Source organism: Condylostylus longicornis, unplaced genomic scaffold (assembly GCF_029603195.1).
Source record: "Condylostylus longicornis isolate FDR11 unplaced genomic scaffold, ASM2960319v2 ptg000011l, whole genome shotgun sequence".
In the NCBI taxonomy this organism is placed as follows: domain Eukaryota; kingdom Metazoa; phylum Arthropoda; class Insecta; order Diptera; family Dolichopodidae; genus Condylostylus; species Condylostylus longicornis.
In genome coordinates this window covers 3,519,814-3,545,304 of record NW_026577980.1, presented here as the reverse complement: position 1 = coordinate 3,545,304, position 25,491 = coordinate 3,519,814, and the positions used below count along the sequence as shown (strand labels likewise).

The window sequence follows — 25,491 nt, the reverse complement described above, 5'->3', positions numbered from 1 at the left end:
GTTGACGAAAGCATTACTCTTTCATACACAAGCTACGTTATTTTCCACTTATTGAAAAATTAAACTGATTTTCATAGAAATAATTTTGCTTCAGTAGTCTAAAATAAAATTAATGGCTTCGATTTTCACGTTTAATTTACAAAGTATAAAATATTATTTGTACATGATTATAAATAAGACATCTTTATATTAAATTCACCATTTTATCATAAATTTTAATCGCCTTAAGTATATTCTAGTTCTAAAAACAATATCCCATATTGGACTTGTAATACCAAACCCAATATCTTGATGTGCAAAATGATGCTGATAATGGTATCTCTTCATCTGATACATGTGAAAAAATTTTGGATTACCGTAATGCAAGTAATAATGCATCATATCATAACATAAATATCCAAATAAGCCTCCACTTAACACTATTCTTGGAAATGGAAATATTGCAATAACTGGAAGATACAAAATTGATGCCAAAATGACAGCAGGAATGGGCGGAAAAACTAAACGATATGGATCGAATGGAACCTATAAATATAGTTAAAATAAGCAATAATTCATGTTACACCGTTATTGAAATAAAAAAAAATTTCAATAAATGCTCGCTAACCTTATGGTGTAATCCATGTAATAAAAAGTGAAATATACATAATTTTTTATTTCCTGGTGAAACCTTTATATGGAAGACCCAGCGATGTAAAACATATTCAATTAAAGTCCATAGAAATACACCTGTTATACAATAAAATAAAACTGTGCTGTTCTAAAATATAAAAAAAAGCTGGTTGTTATTTTAAAATTTCAAAAACCAAAGACAATTAGATACGCTTACATTTAACGAAGTGTTCCGTTTAGTTGAAATTTCTGAATAAAGAATATATATAATACTTGGAACCCAAAATGATGGAACCAGCCACCAAGGAGTTTTGGTCAACATTTCTAAATACCATGGCCCAAAAAGTCGTAATGGTCTATCAACTGGTTTGTGAACCCATTCATCATAACATTCCGCTATATTAACTATTTGTCTCAACATAGGCTTTGACCAATCAACTAGGTGCTGAAAAATATCAAAAATATGTTATTAAGATTGGACCAAAACCAAAAAAAAAAAATCTTTCGTTAAAAATTAAATAATTGTGAATAGTACAAATTTTTAAAAATTTATTTTCTATTGTGAATTCGACGAAAAGAACAACGAAATTTGTAAACAAACAAACAGGATTTTTTTCTTTTCATTTTTAATCCTATTTTTGTGCGATTTTTTTTAAACAAACTTTTTGTTTATGTTTTTAAAATGAAATTTTTTCAGAATTAAATATTTTTTTGATAATATTGAAACATTACTTATAAAAAATTTACTAAATCCCGCAATGTCAGCGCACAGAAAAATAACTACTTTAAAGGATATTTTCCCAGAAATAAGTAAAAATTTAAAATTAATAATAGAAAAAAGTAAAAGAATTTAAGCTTTCTTACTTACAGGAAGAGAATATAAGCGAAATTTTTTGCTCGAGAATAAAATTAAAATTAGAGATTTACAGAAGGATATAAAAACCCGGAAACAAAAAGAAATCGAGCAGCAAGAAGAAACAGAAAAACGAAGACACAAAATACATGAACGACTTACAAGAAGTACAACCAGAACATCTAACTCTACTCCTATGAGTAATATGAGTAATGTGAATTCCGTAAGAAGATCAAAATCTAATCATTCACGTTCTACAAAAATTCATACTGAATGTACTTGTGGTTCGAAATTGAAATCACCTCCAACAAGCGCTAAGTCAACTACTTCAATTGATAAGGAAGTTCAAACAGATTACTATCCAGAAGATATAAATTTTAAACCTAAAGAAAGGTTTGATTGTATTAATTTTTAAATGCCGGTTATTTCTAACCCATTTTTATTTTAGTCCAAAAGAATTTCCAATATCAATAGAAAACAATGACCAAAATGATGTTGATAGTGACGAATTAAAGTTTGTTATTTTAATTTTATTTAGAAATGTAATATAAAAATTATTCTGATTGTGTTTTTAATTTCAGGGATATAAATGTGGAAGAAAATTTAATTGATCCAGAAAAACATATTGAATTAGATGGAATTGAAATCGATTCGGGACGAAGTTTTCAGAGAATGATGGTACAAAAATGTCAAATTTATGGTTAACATAATAACTTCCTATTTAAAAAATTTTAATTTAGAACGGTCGTGATCAAAGGCTTGAATCTGCATCTAATCCTTTTCTTTGCAAAGACAAAGTTGATTATACGAAACCGTATCACGAGGTACCAAATTCAGCAAATTGGAATGAAAAATTTAATCAACTGAAATTAGATGATGAAATTTCTGTAAAAAGTTCTGCTATTGGGAAAAAGAAAAGTGCTCGTTCAATTATGTCGAGCACTAATACCGGTAATTAAACCGTTTTTAAGAAAGTAAATAGTTTATTTATTTTATAGCATTTATTGAAGGTCGTAGCGATCTTAAGTTACCAAAATATCTGGAAAAAGAAAAACGTGAAAAAGAGTTACAGAGAATTAAAGAAATGGAACGGGATCCAGATTGCCCGGAAGGTTATACACTTTTAGATGAAAAAACTAGATTAGAAAATCTTGAAGTTTTACAAAAAGGTAAAATAGAATTAATAAAAATTTAAGTTTCATACTGATTGATTTTTTTTTTAAGGATTTCAATATTTGGTAAATGAACTGAATCGATTGCCAATGACAAGTGTAACACTAAGAGTTAAAAATAGAAAAAATGAAATTGAAAGAGATCTTGTAGATTTGGAAAATAAAATACGATTTTATCAAAAATCAAAAATATATATAAAGTGTCCACAAACAGCGGACGCTTAGAGACAAAAATTTTAATATTAAAATTTGCAACTAATACATTCCGTCCAAGAATATTAACTATATGATTATAATAGATAGATATTAATAAATATATAAAATTATTTTGTAATTGAGTCAATTAGGAAAAAAAAATAAAATTAAAAATTATTTGTGAAACTATTATTTAATTATTGTATTAATAAATTGTATTATATTAATATGTATATGAATAATTTTGTTATAAATTTTATTAACTCTTACCTCCATACTTTCATCTAATATTATATCATTATTGTGATTATTATTATGTACATGACCATTACTTATATTATTTGGTATATCATTTATGCTCATATTATTTTCTTTTATACAATTTTTAGTTCCATTTTTATAACCATTTTTCATTTTATTTTCCATATTAATTTTATATTCGTTCATAAGGTACATGGCAGCATCAGAATGTGGTGGTGCATTTAAAAATCTCTTAGTTATATCTGTATTTGCTGTTATTCCTTTAAGTGTATTAATACCACCTGGATGCTTATGTATAAATTCGGTTATATCATAATTATTATTACGATATTTTATAATAATCTGTTTTGAATCTGTTGATATTGTATCCATTTTTTTCTGTAATTTATTATTATTTTGATAAATTAGATTATGCATAGAGTTGATAAAAATAATTTTTTAAAAATATTAAAAAAAATATATATATCTTTAATTCGTGCTATCAATAAATCAAAATTTTAATAAATTTCGGTGACGCCGCCACATTAATCTAATCAGTTTGTGATTTTATTATGAAAATCATAATATCGTCGTCATTATTAAATTAAGTATTTAATAATAATCATATTTAATAGAAAAAAAATAGATAATTATTTTATAAATTAAAATATTTTTGGATTTTTACGAAATATTGTGACCGAGTTTATTTGTTGAATGCCATATACATATAAATAATTTATAGAACAAATATGAATGTTTAAAATTAAGGACCTTAAATAATATTTTTGTTATACTAATAACAAAATTCAAATACTTGATTATCACTTATTATCTTCCTATATCCAAATTTTATGCAGATTTTATACAATTTAAATAAAATTTCAAAATAATTATACATTAAAATTAATTTTATTTTGTTGCAACGTCATGTTAAATTGCAACTCTGTATTGTAAATGTTACACACTATAGACAACAACTAGATTTAACGTGAAAATTATAATTTTGTATTAAAATCTGATGCTATTTTTTATTTTAAACATTTGATTTGACTTAACAATTGAAATATATTCAAAAAAACTTATAAAAATATTAGTAATAATTGATTAATACCTATATAATATTATCTATAGGCGTAGTAATTGTACACTGATTATAAATGAGGTAATAACTGATAGAAATAGCCTTTGTGTTGAATATGGAATATATATTTAAATGATAGAATCGCTTAGGTCTATTTTCCGCGTATCGCGTAAATGTTATCCGAACAATTCGTTCAAAATATTGCCGGTAACTATTTAATTTTTTATTATGGTAAAAATTAATACTATTTTTTTACTTGATAATGATTATCTATTATACTTTACAAATATTTTTACTATTAATAATATTTATCGTCATCATAATAAATATATAGTTTAATCTTACAGGTTTTTTTTTGGTGTTCCAATAGATTCAAACTGTTTATTAATTAAAATTTTGTTTTTTTTTTTTTTATTTCCTTGATATCAAATATACATACATGAATAAAATATCTATAGTACAAAAAAAAATAATCAAAAATCAAATTTTCTATTTAAAATATAGTAAAATGTGTAATCATATCAATTAAATATAATACATATGGGACAACGGACGGGCTATAAATATAATGATTTTAAAATATATCTGGGTAGGTACTTCAGATACGAAGATATACATACACATGTATATTTATTATAATGACGAATGTGACAATTTTATTTCTATCTAAAAATTAGCTATTAATGAAAATTATATTATATAATATTAAAGATCATCCAGAATGTTATATTCAAAGAACCCCGCAGTTTGTGGCTGTTTCCAATTGTATCAAATGCCTGTAACTGACTTTAGTCTTGTATTCATATTATTTGTACAGCATTCGGATCACGATCATGGCTATATTTTTCTAGTTTAAATGTTTAAAATAGAAAATATGCCGGGATATATTGTTGAGCTAAGCATTGACTTCAAAATTGAAGTAAAACTGTATTGATTCATATTAGAACAATATTACAATTCATATAAACTGAATTGTGCTTGTATCAGAAACCGTGTTAATGGTGACAATCTAAATAAAATTTTTCTAATTGTATAAATAAATTGAAATTATCTATAATAATTGATTTGACTAATTATTTTTCAATGTTATGATCAATATTCAATACATCTGTGCATTATAAACGAAATTACAAATTTAATTTCAAAATTTTCTTTTGAATACACAATAATTTTAATCATACATAAACTATTTTATTATTTATGCACATAAAGGTGCACGTTTCCATAATATCTCAATAAGATAACATTTTTTTTATTTAAATATTGAATTAAATAATTCATACCATATTTTACCTATTACATCTTATCTGTAATTATAGCTTACATTTAATGAAATTTTAAAATTATCAGTGTAAATTCACAATACATACGGTGCCAATGTTTAGTAGATATGTTTCGCTTCTTAATTGAATTTGAACAATTTATGCTGGCAACATGATCTCAAATATAATCAAAACCTAAATTAATGTTTCACAAAATTTTTTTACACACATACATATATATATATATATACGCATATGTACCTTATTACACCAATTTTGGAACAGTAAACGATGAATCTATTTACAGGTGTTACACATGTTTGATAAGATTTTTCTATCTACGTATTTAAATGTTTTTTTTTTTTCTATAATTTTTATTAGTTTTTCATATTTTGAATATTGTATCAATGTACGTGTTATCTTAACAAATATTAATACATTTAATAGATATTCGATAACATAAAATAAATATAAATAAATCTAGGTGTATGTAAACATACATATATTGTATATTTATATACTTACATAATTGTGCGAGATCTACATATTGTCACGAAAATATTCGATATGGGTCTGAAGTGTAAAATAATTATGGTGAATTTATTTTATTCAGCAGCATATACTTTACTGTTGAATATAGTAAAATTGACAATGAACGTTTATTCAAATGCAATTTTAATTGCTGAATAAAATATAGAGTACAAAGCTTTATATCGAATAACTCATATAGAATACAAAAAAATAAATTAATTCAATAACATAATTTTAATTGCCGAATATAAAATTAATTTAAATTTACATTAAAATTTGTAAGTGAGTGAGTGTTAGGCTACTTTGATTCTGAGCCCCTCAATTCAAAAAATTAATTTTCATTAATAAGCACCTTCAATATTTCTGTCGGAATTTCTCCAAACTAAATTTCATCCTGTATACATTCTCTAAGAACATATTGTACTCTCCTTAATTACAAAGGCATTTTATAAGTGAAATTATTTGTTTATTTATAAATAAAAGTTATCAATTTTGTATAATGAATTAAAGTTATGAATTATGGTAATTGTGTATAGTTAACATGATAATGAAAAAACCTTCCAATTGAAAATAAATATAGGTACTCACTCAATTATTTTACTTGAGAACAAACACTTTACAAAAATTAAAATATTTCTTATCTTATCGAATTTGTTTTTTTGGTAAAATTTCGACTCAACTCAATATATTGTAATATTTAACATAAAACCATAATATCATAAAAAATAATATTATGTTAGCATGTAAAATTAATGATAATAAAGTAATAATACATCCAATAAATAAAATAGAAAATAATTTTATAAATTACTTTTATATTGATTAATTTTTCATAATGTACGCAATTTCATAATTTCACAATTTCAATTTCAAATATATTGAGAATGTCCTTTTAAAAAAATTTTTATAGTTACCAATGCCAATACCAACCAAAACATTCTGCTTACGGTTACAGTGTTGAAAATCAATTACTTGTGCCTAATCATATGCAACAATATTTTGTCTGTAAAAAATGCAATATTTCTGCTTAAAATATTTGAAAATTTGTAGTAAATACGGTTTAAAATTAAATACACTAATAACCCCCCCCCCCCATCGTTGCGTGTACGGAATTATTATTTAAACTTTGCAAAAACAAATTGTTTGAACTTGTAAATAAAATTTACAATTATTTGTTATTATAAAAAAATAATGTCAGATTTTATCATATATGGAATATTTTAAATTTACAATTTCATTATTAAAAAATAAACATTGCCTCAACAAGTGTTTATATACATATATGTATATATATATTTTTTTAATTTATATTGCAAATATGCACGCGATCTTCCACGCCATTAAGGTGTTTTATATAAAATTTGTGCAAAATGATCAGTATCGAAGGTTTCATGTTATCATGAATATAAATTGAGCAATATTATTTATATTATAATAGATAACATAAAGTTTATATGCAGTATATAAGTTAATTTTAATGAGTAGTGGAAAATCTAAAGAGACAAATATTTTCTCATTTAATGCCTAACCATATGCCTTCCAAGCAAATATTCTCTCTTTTTTTTTGACCATCTTTTATATTTCACATTCCAAACAGAAATTTTCTAAATAAGTGTTTAATATTGTACCACACTTTGCTTTAATATTTTTTTTTTTAAAATTGCTTAACTCTGCTTTAATCCTTTATAATTCTGATGATTTATGAAGTGAGAATTCTAAACCACTTGAGTACTATTTTAATTTCTCTATATTTATTATAATTTTCCTATACCAGTACTATATTAGATTAGAAAATTTTTAAAAAATAAATATTAGACTATTTTGTATAACAGTTATGCATGTTTTGTATAACAGTTATGGATTATACATATACATACATGTTTGTAATTTAAAACGCAGTTGGTACCCTTATATGAATTAATTTGAAAATTTAAATTTTATATTCAAATATTTTTTAATTTGATTAAAGAATTTTTAAATTTCACTTTATTTTATATTGTATAACATTTAGATTTAATCAATAATATTTTTCTTCCATTGTGTTTAATGAGAAAATATCACTTCATTACAATTATAGAATTAATCTAGCGGCATAAGTCGCGACTACAATATGCAAAAATGAAAGAATTCATTTTAATTCATTCTTATATATTCAAATTTCACTTAAAATTCACTCATAGCAATTCATTTTAATTTTCATTCATTTATTTGAAAAATTCATTTATTTTTCACAAATATACACAAGAAATTTTTAAAATTAATTTCAAATTTTTAATATTTTTTAATTTTAATTTTAAAATATTAAAATAAAATTCACTTTATTTAACTCACATTCTACATTTATCTTAAAATTGTTATAATAAAATAAAAAATTTATCCAATAAGTTTGAGTAATTTTTTTTAATTTTAGTCAAATAATTCAATATTTATTAACAAGTGTAACAAATTTTTAATTGTAATTATTAAATTTATCTGATAAAAAATTTTACATTTATTATACTGAAATTGTTATTATGCGATCGTTGTACATATTTGAAATGATCTCGCTTTATTTCTGAAAACACATTATTCCGATATAATGCATTCCGTGTACATATATGTATATACATAAATATATTGGACATATGTATTATATATATATATATATATGTACACCGTTACTAAAAGAGTTATACTAGTGCATGCAATGTTATGCAAACAATATTTTCATTCACAATTTTATTATGTAAACAAAATTTCATTCTGTTATAATTTTTTCTAAAATAAAACCAATTGATTAATATCAAAATGAACAGAATATTTTTAACCTACAGTAATTAATTTGATTTCTGATAAATTGTTATATACAATCTGTAAATGTATACATATAATGATAGTGAATTGCATTGGTGGTCCTTAAAAATGTTTCATACTTACATTTTGAAAACTTAGCAAATTTTTGTTTTCTTAATTTGCTAACTAAATCAATTACATTATAGGGTTAAGAAAGCAAAAAATAAATAAATAATTGTGAATTTTTCGCTCAGTACCGATAATATCAACAAAATATTATACAATGTAATTGTCTTGATAAAGTCTAGATAATCTAGTGTAAGTACTTAAAAATAAAAAGTGAAAACATATTATACACGCTTATATAATATGTATGTATGTAGTATATGTTGATATATAAGCGTATATTGATTCATATCTAAAACTATAATTTTTATGGTATATCGGTTTTGTATATATCCCTTAAAAAATTGTAATAATTTCCAAATACGTAATTATATACACATACATTTGTAATAATATTGTGTTCTTTTATAAATAATTATGAAAATATTATGAATTTCATTTCAAGTTTAGTACAACTTTATTGAAAATTAACAGAAGTATAGACTCTATGGCGTGTTCTCTCTGATATTTCTTAAATTTGAAGAGGAAATTATTATAATAATAAATTAAAATTTTAACTCTATTTACTCTTAAATAAATTAATAATTTATCCGTTTAATACTTGTGTTCTATTAAAAGATGTATAACAGTTAAAAATATCTGCCCAATATAGTTGGAAGCATTTTATAAATAGAATACCGCCATCTATTTGAATAAATATGCTTAAATTCTACATAACTTTCATAACCATACAATTTAATGCAGGGCGATATATTTAAAAGTGTTATACACATTAAACTTTAACAGTTAAAATAAAGCGCAACTAATGTTATACATATGTATAATTTATAATTACTGACTGGAGCTTGGATTTTACTTAAAAAATTAAATTTTATTTCACTGCTAACACATTTTTAAAAAATTTTGGTGATTAATAAATTTTAGATAATAGAATAGAATAATAGAATAGTATAAGACTCGTGGTCGTGTATAACGGTTCTCTTAAGGGTCTTGTATAAACCAGAAATCTGAATATATGCATAGGTACAATAATGTAGTTATGTAAATGAAAATGTAGCCCATCGAGAATATTTGATATATTAAATTTAAAATTTTGGAACATTCTTAGTAATTAAATTTTGTGATTTTTGTCGCGTACTAAAAATTTTAATTTTGTGGTTAAAAAATTTTGTTGAGAGTTGCTGGGTTAACCTTCATTTAAATTTTTTTTTTACAATAAATTTTTAAAAATGAACTTAAGTTTATGTAAATTCGACATATATGTATACATTGTTATCTACGAAAAATTTAGACCTACATAGATTGTGAATTTTAAAATAATAATAAATGTATAATTTATAACTTTTATATTAGAAAGTTATTATGTTGACAAAAAGAATTCCAATATCTACAATATTTTCAAAAAATTATAAAGTATTCATGAAGTTCCACACCACAAACTAATAGTCGGGAGCATTCCTTTAAATAGAGTGCTGCGGTTTCAATTGGAAATTAATAAACAAAGGTAAAAGCTATAGCCTATACTTTGTATTTCCATCATGTCTACACTTTTAATAGGACACTATCAAAAATTTAAGTACATTTTTGTGTATGTGTAACATGCAAAATTTTAAAAAGGTTATACATTATAATCTTATCATGTAGAAATTATAAAATATAGCCATAAATTTGAAGAAATAAATATCTACGAAAATTGTATTTATATAATCATAATGTAAGTAATCTATATTCATATTTTATAAGTATATATACGTATTATAAATCCAAAAAACCGAAATTATAAAAAAAATCTTCATTCCATTTTATTAGTCCACAAATTAGTCCATTTGACTTTGGAATTTGTTTTGTGAATTGTTAAAAAACCAAAACTTCGTTTATTGAATCTCAGAATTATATTTAATGTTCACATTCCATATTATTAATATAGTACGGTTTATCGAACCAAAGAGTATGGGTTGAACATACCTAAAAGTTTTTATTATATATTTTAATATTTGAAATAATTTTAATAAAACAAAATTATAGTTTTATAGGCTACAAAAATAGATATATATATATATTTCATAAAATTTGTTCAAAACATTTAAAAATTTAATAAACATATAGATAGAAATACATATATAATTATTTACATATGTTTAATATTCAGTTTTTATCTGATCATAAATGTATATAACATTAATAGGGATTTTAAATTCTTGTATAAAGCCGATGGGATAAGATTTAAAAATGGAAAATGCAAATATGGGCTCTATTTTTTTTTTAATTTAATGATTATCTATAATTTTTATTAGCAGCCAAAATTATTTAATATCCTCTCTATATATAAATGCAATTTTAAGACTTAAGATTTGAAAGCAAGATTTTGTGCCTTTTGAAATGCAAATTCCATTTTATTTCTTTCTACATAATGATCTCACAGCTATTTATATTAATTGATTAAATTAATTAAGAATATCATCATTTTTAGCACCATTACTACAACCATTAACATGCTTCTGCCTCTTCTTAGGTGGTTGCTCTTTTTCATCATCATCATGATCATAATTATCAATAAATATTCCGGATGGAAACTAAAAAAAAATATAATTTAAATTTCTTTTTTCTTATAACAAGAAACAAATTCAAATTTATACCCTTTGTTCTAGTTGCATATGTGAATTTGGTGGTAAACCAATACATGCTCTTAAAATATTTTCAATTGCAGCTCGCTGGCGAAATAATGAATTTACAATTTGAGCACCATTTGGAACTAAAGGTGCTTTACACATATAACTTAATAATGACAATACTGATTCAAATGATTTCCATTCTTCATTTTCATCTTTGATAATATCATGATTATAATTATTTGGTTTACGTTTAATTGAAATTCTTGAACAAAGTTCACCCAATATTAATAAATCAAGAATTAAGGGAACCGCTAAAAGCGAATCTTCACATGTATTATGAATAACTAATGTATTATGTCCACCCATCATAATTTGACTTGTATATTCATCCATAGCACGTTTGCTATCACCAACATAAGGAACATATTTAATAACAACAACATGATCTGGATGCTCATTTTTATTATAAAGAATATTATTTGATTTGACCATATCATCAACAACATTACTTTTAGAGATCTAAAATTGTATAGTAAATATGTAAGTAAATTAAATTTATTATAATTAATAGACATATTTTTTTATATTTACTTCTTTTGATCTAAAAGTTTGTGGTGCTGATAAATTTTTTCCATCATTATTACCCAAATGATTATAACTAACAATCGATACTGGTTTAATGCCTGCTCCAACAAGGAAATCAACTAGAACTGATTTTAATTTAGTTTGACCTGATTTGAAATCATCACCAGCAATATGAACTCCAGATTTTTCAGCGTATTCAATGACTCCGGGAACAAAAGTATTTTGAGGTGAACCATTTATGTAGGTACACTGTATATAACAAAAATTTTTTATTAAATTTTAATTGTTCTTTTAGCATTTTTTTATATTTCATGAAAACTAATATAATAAAAACATCACCTTTTCGGCAATTGCAGCCATTGCAAACATGGTCGAAGGAGAAATTTCTGGATCATTACTTTTTAAAGATTTAAATAATTCTTCAGATGTTGTATTTAACCCATTTCTTATATCACAAAATCTTTCAGTATTTGCTGTCCATAATATAATTACTTTATCAACACCACTTGAATTTTTAAAATCTCTAATATCAGATCGAATTTTTTCAAATTGCTCAAATTTTGTTCCACCAATTATATTGTCTGCACGATCAGATTGATTTGCAGCAATAAAATCTGGATCGTATATAGATGGACGTGGTTGAAATTTTTCCAAATCTTTATAAACTTGATCTTGTAAATTAATATCTAAAACTTGAGCACGTTTCATTGCTTCAGCAATATTTAAAGAACTTATATCCCAGCCATCGATAACTATTAAAACAAATTTATAAATATATTTTAGGCGCATATAAAAACGTAATTATGTATGTAAATATTTTTTTTTATCTTACTTATATTATCTGGAGATATCATAGGAACTAGTTGATTCATGGGAATATAAACATCTTTACCATTTTCATCACTTCCTAAAAATACAGTTGATGATTGTGTTATGGATCCATACCAATTAGATTTTTGAACACCAGTTCTAGTTGACCATTCCAATTTTCTACGATTTGCTTCTAAAGCAGCTGTTAGAGTAGATCCATTATTACCGCCCCATCCAACTAACATAACTCCCAATTTGGGAAGTTTTGTATTAGTACGAATTTTAAGATTAATATTGTTTGGCTCAACCTGAAATTAAGAAGCAAATTAATGTGATTGTATTTTTTTGATTTACTTTTTTGGTTTTATTAATTTACTTTAATTTTAAAATTAAAGTAAATTAGAGCAATTAGTTTTTACGAGTACAGTAAAACAGTCTCTATTTTTTGGACAGGCATATTTTGGAAAAATATATTAGGCTGCCAAATAAGTATCTTGTGGTTTTTCGGAAACATTTTTATATTTCGAATCCTTTAATAAAATAACATTTTACTTATTTTGTGTGTGATTCAAAAAAAATATTTTTTAGGTTTTTTTTCCGGTTTGCCTACTCATACGCAAACATAATAGTTTTTGACATTGTCATTTATGCAGTGTTAATTATGTCAGATTTGCAATAGTACTGCTTATAATTTTACAGTAATTCCTCCTATAACGTAATTTTGTGCACTGAAAATTTTTTACGATGAGCGAAATTACATTCCAGGGGAAAAAATTAAAATGAACAAATTTTTTAAAATTTTATTTGGAAAGAAATACGGTGAGAAAATAATATCGAAAGAAGAGAATTATAATAAGTGAAATAATACTGAATAAGTGAACGTAGGAGAGAGGACTACTGTACTTTTTAAGAATTATTTGATTAAATTTCTTAAATAGAAGTTTGAAAATTACTGTTTATTTTTTTAATTTTGTTCGTATTACATGCATTTGATATGAAAAGTGAGAGTACCTACTTTTATATATGTATGTATAATCATTGTTTTTTCTATATACAAATTTGAAATGCGTATACATTAGAGTCATAAGCGTACCGGTCCGAATGTTTGGTATTTAAAATTAAAAGTACTATATAGCATATTTTCATTAAAATTGTTTTAAATTTCTTCAAGAATATTATAAGCAAAATATTTATTATAAAAGTTGTTTATTTTAATTCTCTCTTTTTCTCTATATTCAAGAAATCTTTTAAATTTTTAATCGCATGTAGAGCGATAAGATATTGTACAATATATTTTGTTTATATCTCAACAACTATACTAGTATTTCTGATTATAATTATTTTTGTCAATAATAAAACAATATTTTAATCTATATTAATGCCCATATGCTCAAATTGTACATATGTATATGGTATTCTTATAATTTTCTTAATTTTTTTTTTAAATAAATATTAGTATTTCCCATGCATTTAAACGTTTAACACAACATAAACAAAATATAGTTCTGATAATTTTTTAAGAATAAAAATTTTACTTTGATATAATTAGATTTTTTAATAATATAATTAATAATAATGGATTATTTTTATTATATTATATATTATTTAAAATTAATATTAATATTTTTATTTTTAATATTATTTCTAATTAAAATTAATTTACATCGAATATCGAATTCAATTAAAGTCAATTTAATTGAATTATTATTTTTTGTTATTGCATTTGTAACTTCACCATTTATGATATTTCGACCAAAAAATTATAAAAACTTATTGTAAGTACATTATTAAATTTTGAAATATTGTTAACTTCAAAATTGCAGTAATACCGCATTAATACAAAATTCAGCTTATCAATTTAAATTGCTGAATTGTTTAGCAATACAGTTTTATTGCAATTCTGTAGTCATGGTATGTAATTGGTATTTTTAATTATGTACATACATATATTATGTTATTATTGTAGGATTCCATTTCTTGTAATAAGATTATTTGGTGAATTTTTAGGATTTAAAATTGATGTTCGCGGTAAAGAAAATATCATAAGAATGGAACAGGGTGCTGTTGTTATTATAAATCATCAAAGTTCATTAGATATGTTATTATTAGCATATGTATATCCAATTTTGGGACCAATAAGAATTGTTGCAAAAAAATCATTATTGTATTATCCTTTTTTGGGTATAATGTTTTGGTTATCAGGAATATTATTTATTGATCGTAAAAAACATAATAAAGCATATAATAAATTAGATGAAGAAGTTATTGAAATACGTGATAAAAATTATAAACTTTTAATATTCCCAGAAGGTACAAGAACATTACAAGAAAAAATTCAACAATTTAAAAAAGGTGCTTTTCATACAGCAATTAAAAGTCAATGTTCAATACAACCAATTGTATTTTCACATTATCGTTTCTTAAAATCTAATAATAATAAGATAATAAGAAATCGAGCAATTATTAGTATATTACCAGAAATACCAACAAATATAGAATTTAAAACTGAAGATAATATTAATTTATTAATTAATAAATGTTATAATCAAATGCAAAATGAATATACAAAAATTACTGAAGAAATTTTTGATTAAAAAATTTCATTTTATTTAATTGTTTTGTTATCAATAAATCTTTTTTATTTAATTTTATTATTTTATTAATTATATGGGCAATAATATTTGTTTTTAATAATGTTGTACTTATTTATATAATATTTAAGTTAAGGATTATATTAGGCTACATACTCGTATATAGGTGCTGAATATTAAATTGAATTTGTATAAAATTTTTATATTATTTTTGATACAAAACCCCACATAATACAGTATTTATAAGCCGTTATTGCTTAATTATGTAGAGTCAGGTAACAATATATGTTTATTGAAATTTTGAAGTCACAATAAGTAGTTGGACATCCAACCCCAAAATGTAAATCTTAATAACGTCAATTTGTTTTATTCTGCAATACAATTATAATTTGATTGAATAAGCGAGTAGGCCCTAATTGTATATTATTTATATTTTATTTGTTATATTGTTGTAGATTTATCAATAAATTTTATATTTTTATATAAATTACTAATTTTAGTATTTTTATTTTTAAAAAAAATTCTTTATAAATATCTAACATTATAACTGTTAACTACTCTTTGAATAGTTACTCAATTTATCTTGTATATAATAATAAAATATAAAATTTACATTTAGAATTTAATATTATTTTTGTATATACAATAGTATAATTTAAAATTCAGGATGCTTACCAAAATTTATATTTAACAGAAATTTGGTTTGTTTAACAATACAGAGTTTTGATTGCTGAATAAATCAAATTAGTTTTAGACTTGAATTTTGTTATATTTTACTGCATATTCAAGACCTTAAGATGCATAAATTTTTTTACATATTCCTTAACAAAATTGTAAAGCATTTTTCAACAAACACAAATGAAAAAATCATCCATGTATAACTTAATATATGTATAGTAATAGTATTTATATTATTATATAGTTATAGATAAAAAATAGCTTGATCTTGAACTTCATTATTAATAAACGATATGTATTATGGTTATAATTAGCATATGTATGTAATATTAAAATTTATATACATTGTTTGTTATACATTGTTTACTATTTATTATATATTATACTGCACTGATACTTATACTTATTATATTATATCGACAAGAAAACAAAATATAAAATCATCTGATTAAGATTTATTATATAGTATATAAACACCGAAATATGTATGTATATGAATATTATGTATAAACAGTATTCCTTTTCATATTCAGCAATTTAAAAATTTATGAAATTTTTTAAAACGCATGCTGAAAACTTATAGGTATGTATATTTTTTTTTTAATTGTACGTTTTTATGTACCTGGTATTCATATAACAATGAACAAGTGTTTTTATATTATATACGTGCAAACGGGTATGTAAATGATTATATACATATGTTTTGTATAAAAATATATCTACATAAATATGTATATATTTTTGTAATTGAAAAAAAAGTATGTAAATTTCTTAAAACGGAAAGAATCGGAACGGAAAATAAAAGATTTCTAAAAAAAATTACCGTAAACCTTGGTATTGATAATTTTACTTTAATTACACTAATATGTACATATATATACATACATATCTGTACTAAAAACAAAGAATATTTGTTATATATTTCAAATATTTAAAAAATATAATAAGCAAATAATTTGTATAAGAATAAAAATTAATACAAAAATTTTCCATAAAATGAATAATAACGAAAAATGCATTTGGTTACGGTCAGACTGTCCAGAGAAATAATAATAACTCTGTTATACATATTTGGTATAACAGAGTAAAAATGTAACAGTACAGAGGTATAAATGTATAATAAACTATATGTATAAACAATATGTATAACAATATATATTATATTTTATAATAATATATGTATGTTTACCTTTACCATTAATTACATACATACATTTACACATTTTATATAACAAATTAAATATTTCCGAGCTATTTTTAAAAATTATTGATTTTTCAGTTAAATTTAATTAAATATTTAATGTATGTATATAATTAACATATATATAATAATGTATGAAAGAAAAATAATACGTAGATATTTAAAAAACAGCTCATACGTACAATATATTCATAATTAAATTATGATAAACGATTTTAATTAACAAAATTAAATTATCCAAATAAATGGTATAATTACCTTTAATTTTCCATTTGAAAGCCGATGTACTTGTGAAGTTTGATAACAATAATCTGCTTCTATATAATCATTAGTTTTCAATAAATTTGAAGAATTAATTTGTAATAATTCTGACATTGTATCCTTTCTAATTATTTTTACACCTTACAGATTTACGTTTTAAAAAATTTTCTTAATTATTTTTTAATTTACTTTAAAAATAATTTTTTTTAATTGCAAATGTCTACAACGCACATTTATCGATTTAACCTTAATAACAAACAAGCAATTTTCTAAGAAACTTTTTTTTTTGTTTTTTATTACTTAACTAAATTATCCTGTATTCCTTTTTATTTAATAAATAAAATATTTTCTATTCGTTCGAAAATTTTTCCGTCCGCTTTGTCGGTAGTTGAAATTCAATATGAATGATTCTTTAAAAAAAAAAAATTCTTCTCATACAGAATTTATTTTGCTGAATAAAGAAAAAGAAAGTAGTAAGTATATAATAGGTATATAAATGAACCCGGTCTTATATTCAGAGAGAAAAGTAATGTTGACCATACATACATATATAGACAATAATTAGTAAATAGGTGAAATAAAAATACAATTTTAAAGTTCAACTCTAATTATTTATGCATTTAAAAAAAGCAATAACCATACAATATTAAGGTATCTAATGAATGGCTTAGAGGTATTAATAATGCATTAGATTCATGAAGAAAAAGCGCATACAAACGTATCTATGTATATTAAATGATATATGTATATGTTATTTAAAAATATGTACATACAACCGTTTGCTTTAAATTTTAAAATATTATGAAAATATTTGAAAAATCGTCGTTCAGATAAATTTGCTGAGTTTTGATAATATAGGGACATGCACTGACAGTTCTAAATTAAGGGTTTTCATTACAAATTTACAGAAATTTAATATTTTACTTTAACAGATTTGTAAAATATGCTCAATTCTTCAATACGCAAGATTTTTCTATTATATGCTCTTTTTTTAATAGAAAATTTTTTACCAATTGTTATAAAAAGAAAAAACCTAAAAATTTCAACTTTTAATTTGCAGAACTGTAATTTTCGAACTTGTTATTTTTTGCAGATTTTTCAGTTTGGATTTATCGAACATGCTTTATATTAAGAAAGACCTACGTCAAAACTAAATTATTGAAAATCGCCATTAATGTAGTTTATATGCAAATTTTCAAATCTCTATTTAATTTTTTAATTTGTAAACTTTCTTAAGTTTGTAGAACCTACGAGTATTAATTTTTTATTTATATAATATGTATTATACTGCATATTATTTTTGCAAGTGTTGTTACAATAAAATAATTATTTTTTAATTTCAATTTTAAAGGAAACTATGTAATATGTAATTAAAAACTAAATTAAATCAATATTCTTTTACTCATACCTCATCAATTTTAAAATAAAGTTTCAAAAATAAGAAGATAAATTAAATATATCTTTGAGGTATTTAATATGAACTTATCATAAGAAGGCGCATTTTAATTTTTAAGGAATTAAAGAATTCATAATTTTTTTAAATAATATATTTGCATTTGAAATAAATCAATCAAACATATTTACTTTTTAAATAATTTTCTATACATTAATACATTCATTTAATTTACAATACTTGACTGTTTTATTGAAATTTTTGTAAAAAAAAAAAAAAAACAGTCTTTGTTAAACACAATTTCATATTTATAAAGCTTACAATATTTTTTCTTTTGGAAGTTGCGTATCATTTAACTGTTTGTTAATTGAATTTTAAAAATCTGAAATAAATAAATTTAATAACTTATTTGACATCAGATTATTTCGATTTATTACATTGAAACAAAAAGTAATAGACAATACTTTACATTAATTTAAACTTAATTTAAATCAAAAATGGTTAATGAAATATGTATACGCAATTAGAAAATGCTTTAAATGCCCTAACTTATCAATATCATACTTTTAAATAGTATACTAAAATCCATTTAGCATATATAGTATTAATTATACATAACATTCTAGTGATCTACAAATCTTATAACGAAAAATATTTTTATTTTTTAATAATTATTATTTAAATTACCAGAAGCTTTTCTATGAGAAATTCAAATATTTTATAAAAACAAAAAAAATCTAAAAAATTAGCATATTTTAATAGAGTTTAAATAGCATAAACTTTTCTACATGTGTATATAATTGAACAAAATTTTCAATTATTAATATTTTTAACACCAGAATCAACATTCTTATTACCATCATTAACAAATTCCCATTCACTATGCGATCCATTAGAATCTGAACCTCCTGTATCAAACTGATTTTGGAAGTTTTCATTTTGGGAATTAAAAATTGGGGGAATTTTCAAATCATCAAGCATATCTTTGTTAATTTCTACCAGGTTACCTCTTCCTCCTAATTGTGCTGGTAAATTGTTTAGGTTTGTTATTTGAACATTTTGATCAATCTTTAAGTCTTGCGTACTAGTAATTTTATCTGACTGGATCAAGGACAATTCATTATTTATATTTACTGATGTTTCATCACTATCATGTTCATTTTCTAATAACTCAATTTTTTCAGTTACCAATCTTACAGATTCATTTGTTAAACAATCAGAAGAAACTGTCGGATCCATATTTAATGTTGAAATAGGATAATTTAGTGGTGGCCACTGGGGTAACTGTAATTTAGGCTCATCCCTTTGAAGTAATGGCTTTTCTAAAGCTAGTTCTGAAATTTCATCAATACTATTTGCGGTTTGTTCACTTTTTAAATTTTCTATATAATCATCGTTTATTTGTGTCCTACAGAAAAATTAATGACATAATATTTCAGATATGTTTAACAAATAACTTACATTGTGTCAAACCATAAATTTTCTTTTGGCTTCTCATCGTATTCCACAACTTCTTTTTTAGAATTATTTATTAAGGTAGCTAAATTAGGGTCTTCTTTTTTAAATATTTCCATAGCTGTACAACCAATTTCTATTATTCCTTCTGCGTTATTTAATTTACTTTTCTTCGTTTTCTGATTTGAAATCATTTTATTCTTTTTTGCACTCTGAAAAAGAATTTCTTTTTCAAAAGCTTCCTGGCCTATTTTTTGTAAAATTTCAATTCTCTTGTGATTTTCTTCTACTAATTTTTTAGTTTCAGTATCAGGTGAATTAATATGAGTTTGTATTTGAATGTCTAAATTTATTGGTTCCATTGGTGGTAGTTCAAAACATTCTTCTGCGCCTATTATATTTTCATCTTCGGTGAACTCAATTGGAGCTTCAAATATACCCATATGAGGAATTGGTGGTGGAAGGAGTGGGTTAAAAATGATAGTAGCTAAAATTATAAGGATGATTATAAATTATTTTTTATTTTAATTTTTTAAAAATACCTTTGTGATTTGGGGGTTCTGGTTTGTTACTTAGGCGAATTAAACTTCTACCACCTTCAAGCACAAATATTTCGTTACCACAAATAGCATAATCTACAATATTTCTAAAGTTTCTTGCAATTGCTTCAATTTTCAATTCTTCTAAATTTAAAATATATAGAGAAACGTCGTCATTGGTAATAAAAAATTTTTTTAAATATGGATAAATTCGTGTAAAATTTTTCAAACGAATATTTGTGCTTTTTCGATTAGGATTCAAAAGCGGAATTTCCCATGTAGGTCTTATTAATGGGGCATCCTTAAAAATAAATGTTTTTTCAACGATTCCCTCGCAATTGGCTAACCAAAATCGAAACCCAGGACGGCAAGCTATGATGTTTGGAGGCTTCAAGTCTTCGACCTTAAAGGCAGCACCAAATTCACCTAAAGCTTTTCGATCCGTTTTACCAATTTGTGAAATCCGCCATTCACTACTGTTTTTTGATCTGTCCACCTCACACACGACAGCTCTTTGAAGAGTGGAAACTAATAAATAAGATTGAAATAAACTCAGTTGAATGACGCTATATCGTTCATTTAATATTTCAGTAGATTTTGCGGCATTCTGTGTGATAAATAAAAATATATGTTTATACATATATATATACATGTATAAAGTATAAATTTTTTATAAACAGATTAAAAATATAAATTAAACACATAGTTTAAAAATATAAATTTTAAATAAATGTACATATTTACATTTTGGTAATCAAATTCTGTCAAAACTACAATGCCACTTTTATCAGCTGAAAACAACTTCATCCCGTTTTTTGACCATTCCAAGCATGTAATTGATGCTTTGTGTAAATCTTTAACTGTATATCTTTGAATAGGTTTTGATCTAGCTATAGGAGCAGACAATTTCAAGTCTGGAGGAATTTCCTTTTGTATTTGGAAAATTGTGACTTGATCGTTTCGGGTTCCAGAAGCTATCATATATTCAACTGAAGATACAATTTTTATGCATGTAATAGGCGAGGAAACCTAAAATATAATAAAATTAGAATTTGTAATATTCATACGATTACATTTTTTTGATACTGCAATAACTTATCTATATTATGTACACTGCACCTACTTATGTATTTATTTAGATTGTTATTCATACTCACTTCTATTCGCAATCTTTGAAATTCCGAATTATTTCGATTATACCAAAAAATTAAACCATCATCAGTGCCTAGTGCCAGAAATTCTGAAATTGCATCTATGCAAGTAATGTTCAAATCATTGGGAAAAAAACCGTGCAATACGCTTGTAGGAATTTTTTCCAGAACTGTTAAAGGTGCCCATTCACGCAAGTTATGTACAACATTGTTTTCCATTTCACTTATAACTAATACACTCTTGCCCACAATATTTATATATTATACAATTTTATTATAAGAGCCGGCTTAAATCTATTTTTCAATTTTATAAATGAAAACAATTTAGTTGTTTACATTTTAAATATAATTTATATTGCTGAAATAAGGTTATTAAAATAAAAACTTTATTAGTGACAAGACAAGTGGCACTTGCAAGTTGTCAAAATTATCGTTATCGACAATAAATTTTTAGTATTACCAAGCTGTTTAATAAAAAAAGTTATGTAATAAAAAATGTTCTCCATAATTCAATATGCTGAATTTGAAAAACAAAATTGTACTTTTGATTAGTGGTGTACGTTATGTGTGTGGCTATTTTCAATTAAAACTATGTTAATTTACCCATCTACGAGTATAACGTGTTTGTATTATAATGTGTACAAATTAGAAAGTGCTATCTTGGGATCAGTAAAAATTGTAATCATCAATTGATAAATTGTTTGAAACGCCAATGTTGACACGATAATAGTGAATATTATAGTTTATATTCATGATTTTTAATATTATAATGTTAAGTGTACTGTTTTTAGCTTGATATGACATCTTACAGCTATAGAAAGAAAGGGTTAAAAACTTGGTGAAAGTGCTCTGAGTTAAAAATGACGCTAAAAAAACACAATGGTGCTAAAAACTCCAACAATGACCCCAACCGATTTAATCGCAAAATTTGAACTTCAACACGCAAATTAACAGCTGCATTTAATCAGTGCAATAATATAAAGGGCTATTAAATTTACTTTTAATTATAACTTCATAATTCCTTTAATTATATAATCTAGTTTTCAAAGCATTATTTTATAAATCTTTCGTTGATCCTATGATGCGAGTTGATCAGTTCGTATTTATTTACATTGAAATTTCTTAAATCATGAACAATTACTTTTGAATATTATTTATAAATGTCAATAATATGCCATTTTTAAAGATTTTATATTAGTTAACAAAAATTAACCGCTGGCAACTTTTTTCTTTATTTTTTTGCATGCGAATAAAAAACGATCATACCGTTACGTTACTAGTTTTTATTATCGATTGTAGTGTAGTTCAGCTGTTATCTATAGCTAGGCTGTACACAAAAACAATACAAAATTTAGTAATGCAAATTATTTAGTTCGAAGAACATAACATTATAGAAGTGTGCGCAATTGTAATTAAAAATAATTCTGAATTTTATTTTTTAATTAAAAATAATTTAATCTCAAGTTTAATCTTAATAAATGATATCGTTAATTTGTTAATTGTAAAAAGTGTTCTAATGTATATAGTTATAAACATGCAAACATATGTTTAATATCTATTTAAATATGATATACATATTATACATATGTACATAAGTACAGACATATGTATGTGCATCGTGATATGCGCAATATTATAATTGGTATTGTGTGTGTATAGTATATTATGAGTAAATGTGTATGAAGTATTGATATTTTTATAATATGTACATATATGTATCTATGTACTTATGTATATGTACATATTTAAGTACACAGATAATTAAACTGTGCATATTTTAAATGTAATACAACTGATCATTTACGATTCTTTTTTAAGTACATAAATCGGGGAATCACAATTTATAACTTACAGTTATACTATTTTATTTAGCATAGCAAAGTATAACTGTAATTGATAAGTAGGTATGCTAGTATATTATAATTGACGGTATTTATGCATGTGTATAAACTTTTCAAAAACTCAAGTGAGAATCGACTACATAATTTTTAAAGGACCTAGGGGCTGTGCAAGTATTTACCGATAAGTAATCTATTGAAGTATGTTTGTACACACCTACTCATAGCTACTAATTGTATATCTAATTATAAATAGGTACCTACATTGTGTAAGTATTTTAATTACATGTTTACAAAATTTGTCGTGGCCTTTTTTTAACATTTAAACATGGTAATTATTACAGATTACAATGAACGAAAGATTTAAACGAAGAAAACTTCCTGGAACTTCAAAAGAGAGCTCCTTTGAAGAAATGCCCTTGGAAACTCAATCTAATCAATGTAGCTCTTTCAAAACCCAAAACTTTGAGTTTGATAACCAAAAAGCAATTGTACCGCATAAAAGAAAGCATCTTGATGAAGAATTAAAAGAAAGTGAAAAAAGACTTGCTCTAGATAAAAATGAAACCAATTTTGAATCAAGTTTACAATCAACAACTGGTATTAAATATTAAAATCATTAAAATTTTGTTCTAAATTATTAAAATCCTCAATTAGACCTTTCTAAACCATCTACTTCCAAAGTTCCATCTGGAAATAAAAAAAATAATGTGTCATGGCGTACGCAAATAGAAGATTCAAGAAGAAAGAACAAGCCATTGGGTTTACATGGTGTAATATATCAACTTAAACTATTAATGCTGTTTTTATATCGCGGACTTCAAAAGGGATATTCTTTTAAATTAACCACAGAATCCGATAATGCTAAGAAATTTGATGATTTAGTTTTTAGAACAACTGAAAGAGGCAAAGTAGAGTACCGTTTATTGCAAGCTAAACACAAAGCTAATGAATCAGAAATTATAAAATACAACGATCTTTTTAAAGACAAAAAAGGTATTTACAATTTAGTTAAGTATTATATTTCTTATCAGGAATATAAGGAAGAAAACCTTTTTAACGATGGTACTATAAGAGATTTAATTTTATGCACAAATGCTGATTTTGATGAACAACTGAAAAAAGACTATATCACCGAAATTAAGGAGACTGACGACATTCTTTGTTACGTCGGGCAACAAACTAAAAAAATGAAATTGGACATACCTAAGCGTTACCGTTTTAATGAAAAAGCGATATCATTGCTAAAACAAAATTTAGATGATTACAATTCGGTTCGACTTAAAACTTTAGCGCAAAATTTAGCAAAATCCGTATCAAATAAAACCAAAATTAATCACAAAGTTGAAGAGTCAAGTTTTTATATTTATCACACTCTCTTAGCAGATCAAGTAATTGATATCAAATCATGTAATTTTCAAAAAGATTTTGTTGAAGGAATAAATATATCCGATGGTGCTATGGAATTTAGAAATAAATTTGAGGAAGCTTTGAAACATGAATTAAAGATAGAACTAAAGCTTGAAAATATTA

At 23.7% G+C, this 25,491-nt stretch overlaps 4 protein-coding genes across 7 annotated transcripts; 1 reads left to right on the top strand and 3 right to left on the bottom strand.

The window, feature by feature from the left end:
* Positions 1 to 195: 195 nt before the first annotated feature.
* LOC129619280 (uncharacterized) lies at positions 196 to 6,949 on the bottom strand. Of its 3 annotated transcripts, none has more exons than XM_055534455.1 (5): positions 6,861 to 6,949; positions 3,103 to 3,471; positions 830 to 1,057; positions 608 to 760; positions 196 to 525 (listed from the first exon to the last, which is right to left on the bottom strand). In XM_055534455.1, the coding sequence occupies exons 1-5, from the start codon at positions 6,882 to 6,884 to the stop codon at positions 196 to 198; spliced, it is 1,104 nt and encodes a 367-aa protein (XP_055390430.1). In that variant the 5' UTR covers positions 6,885 to 6,949. The 3 variants fall into 3 exon arrangements, with proteins under 3 accessions (XP_055390430.1, XP_055390432.1, XP_055390431.1); XM_055534457.1 differs by lacking the exon at positions 6,861 to 6,949 and adding an exon at positions 5,524 to 5,718; XM_055534456.1 differs by lacking the exon at positions 6,861 to 6,949 and adding an exon at positions 4,184 to 4,457.
* LOC129619279 (uncharacterized) lies at positions 1,238 to 2,985 on the top strand. The gene is made up of 7 exons (XM_055534454.1): positions 1,238 to 1,422; positions 1,483 to 1,858; positions 1,914 to 1,979; positions 2,047 to 2,143; positions 2,206 to 2,416; positions 2,476 to 2,634; positions 2,690 to 2,985. Exons 1-7 carry the CDS (start codon positions 1,371 to 1,373, stop codon positions 2,860 to 2,862), a joined length of 1,134 nt encoding a protein of 377 aa, XP_055390429.1. The 5' UTR covers positions 1,238 to 1,370; the 3' UTR covers positions 2,863 to 2,985.
* A 3,950-nt stretch (positions 6,950 to 10,899) lies between the features above and the next one.
* LOC129619236 (inositol-3-phosphate synthase) lies at positions 10,900 to 17,720 on the bottom strand. Its single transcript, XM_055534381.1, has 6 exons — positions 17,580 to 17,720; positions 12,874 to 13,159; positions 12,381 to 12,793; positions 12,048 to 12,290; positions 11,481 to 11,975; positions 10,900 to 11,417 (listed from the first exon to the last, which is right to left on the bottom strand). Exons 1-6 carry the CDS (start codon positions 17,694 to 17,696, stop codon positions 11,289 to 11,291), a joined length of 1,683 nt encoding a protein of 560 aa, XP_055390356.1. The 5' UTR covers positions 17,697 to 17,720; the 3' UTR covers positions 10,900 to 11,288.
* A 1,567-nt stretch (positions 17,721 to 19,287) lies between these two features.
* LOC129619256 (WD repeat-containing protein CG11141) lies at positions 19,288 to 22,511 on the bottom strand. Of its 2 annotated transcripts, XM_055534418.1 has the most exons (6): positions 22,127 to 22,511; positions 21,714 to 21,998; positions 20,973 to 21,576; positions 20,437 to 20,917; positions 19,833 to 20,383; positions 19,288 to 19,357 (listed from the first exon to the last, which is right to left on the bottom strand). In XM_055534418.1, the coding sequence occupies exons 1-6, from the start codon at positions 22,337 to 22,339 to the stop codon at positions 19,350 to 19,352; spliced, it is 2,142 nt and encodes a 713-aa protein (XP_055390393.1). In that variant the 5' UTR covers positions 22,340 to 22,511; the 3' UTR covers positions 19,288 to 19,349. The 2 variants fall into 2 exon arrangements, with proteins under 2 accessions (XP_055390393.1, XP_055390392.1); XM_055534417.1 differs by lacking the exon at positions 19,288 to 19,357 and having other exon boundaries at positions 19,485 to 20,383.
* Between the last annotated feature and the right edge of the window lie 2,980 nt (positions 22,512 to 25,491).

Bases quoted from the DNA above. Each gene is read 5' to 3' on its own strand.
- LOC129619279 (XM_055534454.1), top strand. From the start codon at position 1,371: ATGTCAGCGCACAGAAAAATAACTACTTTAAAGGATATTTTCCCAGAA. The intron at 1,859-1,913 runs GTTTGATTGTAT...TTTTTATTTTAG, and splicing joins AATTTTAAACCTAAAGAAAG to TCCAAAAGAATTTCCAATAT. The intron at 2,635-2,689 runs GTAAAATAGAAT...TTTTTTTTTAAG, and splicing joins TCTTGAAGTTTTACAAAAAG to GATTTCAATATTTGGTAAAT.
- LOC129619236 (XM_055534381.1), bottom strand. From the start codon at position 17,696: ATGTCAGAATTATTACAAATTAATTCTTCAAATTTATTGAAAACTAAT. The intron at 12,794-12,873 runs GTAAGATAAAAA...TTGTTTTAATAG, and splicing joins GATATCTCCAGATAATATAA to TTATCGATGGCTGGGATATA. The intron at 11,418-11,480 runs GTATAAATTTGA...ATTTTTTTTTAG, and splicing joins ATATGCAACTAGAACAAAGG to TTTCCATCCGGAATATTTAT.
- LOC129619280 (XM_055534455.1), bottom strand. From the start codon at position 6,884: ATGTTTTGGTTGGTATTGGCATTG. The intron at 1,058-3,102 runs GTAAGAGTTAAT...GATATTTTTCAG, and splicing joins TATTAGATGAAAGTATGGAG to CACCTAGTTGATTGGTCAAA. The intron at 526-607 runs GTTAGCGAGCAT...CTATATTTATAG, and splicing joins TACATGGATTACACCATAAG to GTTCCATTCGATCCATATCG.
- LOC129619256 (XM_055534417.1), bottom strand. From the start codon at position 22,339: ATGGAAAACAATGTTGTACATAACTTGCGTGAATGGGCACCTTTAACA. The intron at 21,999-22,126 runs GTGAGTATGAAT...ATTATATTTTAG, and splicing joins TTCAAAGATTGCGAATAGAA to GTTTCCTCGCCTATTACATG. The intron at 21,577-21,713 runs GTAAATATGTAC...TTTATCACACAG, and splicing joins CAGAATTTGATTACCAAAAT to AATGCCGCAAAATCTACTGA.